General features: G+C 37.0%; 1 protein-coding gene across 1 annotated transcript in view; it reads left to right on the top strand.

Moving 5' to 3' along the window:
• LOC107669274 (tyrosine-protein kinase SgK223-like) overlaps positions 1-2,895 on the top strand; it is a 29,377-nt gene extending 26,482 nt beyond the window's left edge. Inside the window, exons 7-8 of the mRNA XM_016461452.1 lie at positions 582-1,161; positions 2,388-2,895. Coding sequence (XP_016316938.1) covers positions 582-1,161; positions 2,388-2,867 — 1,060 coding nt within the window. The 3' untranslated portion in view covers positions 2,868-2,895. The remainder of the gene's footprint in view (positions 1-581; positions 1,162-2,387) is intronic.
• Positions 2,896-4,174: the final 1,279 nt, after the last annotated feature.

Raw genomic sequence — 4,174 nt, 5'->3', positions numbered from 1 at the left:
GAGTGTGTGTGTGTGTGTGTGTGTGTGTGTGTGTGTGTGTGTGTGTGCTTGAGTGAGTCCGTGAGTGAGTGTGTGTAAGCATGAGTGTGTGCGAGTGTTGTGTTAGAATGCAGAAACAGAAATGAGGAACATGAACAGTTTCATTTTACTGAACACTTTAATTCTCCTGATTGTCTGACAGGAATCATTTAGAAATCACAATCATATGATTCACTGATTCTGAACTCTGATTATGAATCTGATATAGAGCAGATCTTTCAAACTTGCTTTCAATTCAATATTTTACAGCCAATCACAGTTGTGTTTCTATGTGGAATGACAGCAACACTGTGATAAAAGACAAATAAATGTATACATTTTTTAAACGTATTCATTTATTTATTTTTATTAATTACTTAACACCTTATTTTATTTTCTATATTTTTTATATATATATTTTTCGCTATTGCTTGTTTTGTGTAAAGTTTTTTGTCAATGTTGTATAAATATTGTATATATCAATTATGTATTGTATAAATATTATGTAAACCCAGTCATGCCATTAAACAATTTTTAATTCGGTTAATATAATTTTTTTTTTCATTTCGACTAAAAGTAATTAACTATTTCTTCTCCCTCGCTCTTTTCTTCTGGTCATGTGATCTAGACTCCACCCTCCACTCCATCCCCTCCCCTTTCCCCAGCAGCCCGCTTGGCTCCGCCCCTTCATCTCCACAGCCCGACGCGTTTCCCTGCACCAGCCTGGCCAATCAGCTCCAGCCGCCTCCGTTACCACAGAAGAAGCTGGTGAACCGCACCACCTCGGCTCCGAGCGACTCTGGCGTCAAACCGCTCGCCTGTTCTCGCCCGCGTCTGGGGAATGTGACGTCTTGCTCGTCTCCGCAGCTCAACACGCTGCATCTGCATGCGCTGCTCAGGAACATGGACAGCCGCGAGGGCATCTACTCCAAACTGGGCGGCCTGTACGCCGAGTCTCTGCGGCGGCTCGCACTCAAGTGTGAGGAGCATTTCTCCAGCGGCCAGAGGAACACGCTGAGATTCGACGAGAGCAACTGGTCACTCTTCAAACTCACCTGCAACAAACCCTGCTGTCTGTCCGGAGACGCTGTGTATTACTCAGCCTCCTGCGCGTCAGACACTCGAAACACATACGCCGTCAAGGTCAGAGAATATATATACAGGTGCATCTCAATAAATTAGAATGTCGTGGAAAAGTTCATTTATTTCAGTAATTCAACTCAAATTGTGAAACTCGTGTAGTAAATAAATTCAGTGCACACAGACTGAAGTAGTTTAAGTCTTTGGTTCTTTTAATTGTGATGATTTTGGCTCACATTCAAAATTATTGATTTTTCTTTTATGCCAAAAATCATTAGGATATTAAGTAAAGATCATGTTCCATGAAGATATTTTGTAAATGTTTTACCTTAATTTTTGATTAGTAATATGCATTGCTAAGAACTTCATTTGAACAACTTTAAAGAGGATTTTCTCAATATTTAGATTTTTTTGCACCCTCAGATTCCAGATATTCAAATAGTTGAATCTCGGCCAAATATTGTCCTATCCTAACAAACCATACATCAATGGAAATCTATTTGTTCAGCTTTCAGATGATGTATAAATATCAATTTCAAAAAAACTGACCCTTATGACTGGTTTTGTGCTCCAGAGTCACATATATACTGTAAATTAACCGTCAAAGGTTTGGAATAAATACGTTTTTTTGAAAGAAGTCTCATCTGCTCACCAAGGCTGCATTTATAAACCGCTGAAATCATTCTAATATGCTGATTTGCTGCGCAAGAAACATTTCTGATTATTATCAATGTTGAAAACAGATATTTTTGTGGAATCTGTAACACATTTTATTTTTCAGGATTCACAGATGAATAGAAAGTTCACAAGAACAGCGTATATTTGAAATATAAATCTTTTGTAGCATTATAAATGTTTTACTGCCAATTTATATCAATTTAATTTGTCCTTATATATATATATTTATTTTTTATTTATTTATTTATTTTTATTTAGCAAAGACATTAAATTGATTAAAAGTGACAGTAGTTTTTTTATATTCTTTAAAGAATCCAGAATTAAATATTTCCACAAAAATATTAAGCAGCAAAAACTGTTTTAAATATTGATAATAATAAACAATACTAATGGAAAGCTTTTAATAATAGATCAATTTTATTAATAATTGTTATTAATATTATTTCACAATATTATTATCAAATAAATGCAGCTTTGCTGAACATAAAAGGCTTTATTTAAAAATATAAAAAATTCTTAATTATTCCAAATATATATTTTATTTATGGTAAGGAAATTGTGAATTAACATTTAACATCATAGCGTGTCTGTTTTCTCTGTGTGTTGGTCAGATCTGTAAAGGCCAGGCTCCGGACAGTAAGCAGGTTCATCTGTACGGTCTTTCGGTGCAGCAGAGCATCCCGTCTCACTTCAATCTGCAGCAGGACCGCGGTCACTTCATCGCCTGCGTGCCGCGGAGCATGCTACCCAGCGAGGAGAGCGGTCCGGCCGAGCAGGAGTGCGTGGTGGTCATCACCCGGGACGTCCCGCACCAGAGCGTGGCAGATTTCGTCCGCGAGTGGGAGTCGTTCCACCGCGCGCAGCCGGAGGTTTACGAGCGCCGCGTGTGTTTTCTGCTGCTGCAGCTGTGCGCGGGTCTGGAGCATCTGAAAGCGCACGGCGTCACGCATCGAGATCTGTGCATGGAGAACCTGCTGCTGGTGCAACGTCCAGATCCACAGCAGCACAGCCTCCCGCGCCTCCTCATCAGCAGCTTCGCCAAAGCCAAGCGCCGCGACGCAGACCAGGTTATTATGAATCATGCTTATTAATAACATGTCACAATATTATTGTTTTTACTAGAGGTCAACCGATAGTGGATTTTACCGATACCGATAGCTAGGTTGGACCACACTGGCCGATACCGATTAATCAACCGATAGTTTTTCAAATTATACTGAATGGAAACTAAAATAATGCTCTACTATTTAAAAAAAGTACTGAACCATACTTTGTAAATTAATAACAGTCTTAATATTAATTATTAGGGCTGCCCCCTAATAGTCGACTAACCGTTAGTTGACCAGAAGAGGCTTGGTCGGCCAAAATTGTAATAGTCGCTTAGTCGCAAAAAAAAAAAAAAAAACCCCAAGGCCAAGCGACGCGGATGGGGTAATTATGAATAATTGTTATTAATAACATTTCACAATATTATTGTTTTTTCTAGAGGTCAACCGATAGTGGATTTTACCGATACCGATAGCTAGGTTGGACCACACTGGCCGATACCGATTAATCAACTGATAGTTTTTCAAATTATACTGAATGGAAACTAAAATAGTGCTCTACTATTTAAAAAAAGTACTGAACCATACTTTGTAAATGAATAAAAGTATTAATATTAATTATATATTGATCATTAAAGTTAGTTCATAGTTCATTCATGTTAACAAAACCAACTTCAAAATTTACAAATATATCCGTAAATGTTTAAATTAACACACTCTACTTCTATTCTACAGCTTGTATCAATATTAGTTACTGTTACAAATGGATTCTTTATTGTAAAGTGTTACCAATTCATATCTAAAGATGGTCATCTTTAAATATCTACACAAAGGCCATAGCATTGAAATGACATACATATGGATATTGTATGTGTACTCTCACAGTTTAACTGCTTCTATTCTAGAACACTTGATGATTATCTAATCAAAATAACATAAGACGGCAGTCACACACCGGGCAAAAAAAAAACTCGCAGGTATACTCGCTCTCATACTGTATAATGACAGCGTAGCTTCAGCTGCTCCAGCAACGGACGCAACCAGGAAAAACTATCGTAGCATGGATTTTTGCTGATAACTGATAGTTCCGCCAATCAACTATTGTTGCCGATTAATTGGCAAAACCGATACATCGGTCGACCTCTAGTATTTACTAGTATGTTTGTTCAAGTATTTCTAGTATTTTTGTTAAAATAAATGCAGCCTTGTTGAATTTTAAAGACTTTTTTTTTAAAAACGTGTAAAAATCTTTATTCCAAATATCAAAAGTTTTTGAGCAGTACGTTTTTTTAAAAGTACAAGTACAAAGTACAGCAAAAACAGTAATATTGTGAAATATTTTTACTATTTAA

Source organism: Sinocyclocheilus anshuiensis, unplaced genomic scaffold, assembly GCF_001515605.1.
Source record: "Sinocyclocheilus anshuiensis isolate Anshui unplaced genomic scaffold, SAMN03320099.WGS_v1.1 scaffold320, whole genome shotgun sequence".
In the NCBI taxonomy this organism is placed as follows: Eukaryota; Metazoa; Chordata; class Actinopteri; order Cypriniformes; family Cyprinidae; genus Sinocyclocheilus; species Sinocyclocheilus anshuiensis.
Note: the sequence above shows the minus strand (reverse complement) of the source record. Positions and strands in the feature narration are given on the sequence as shown.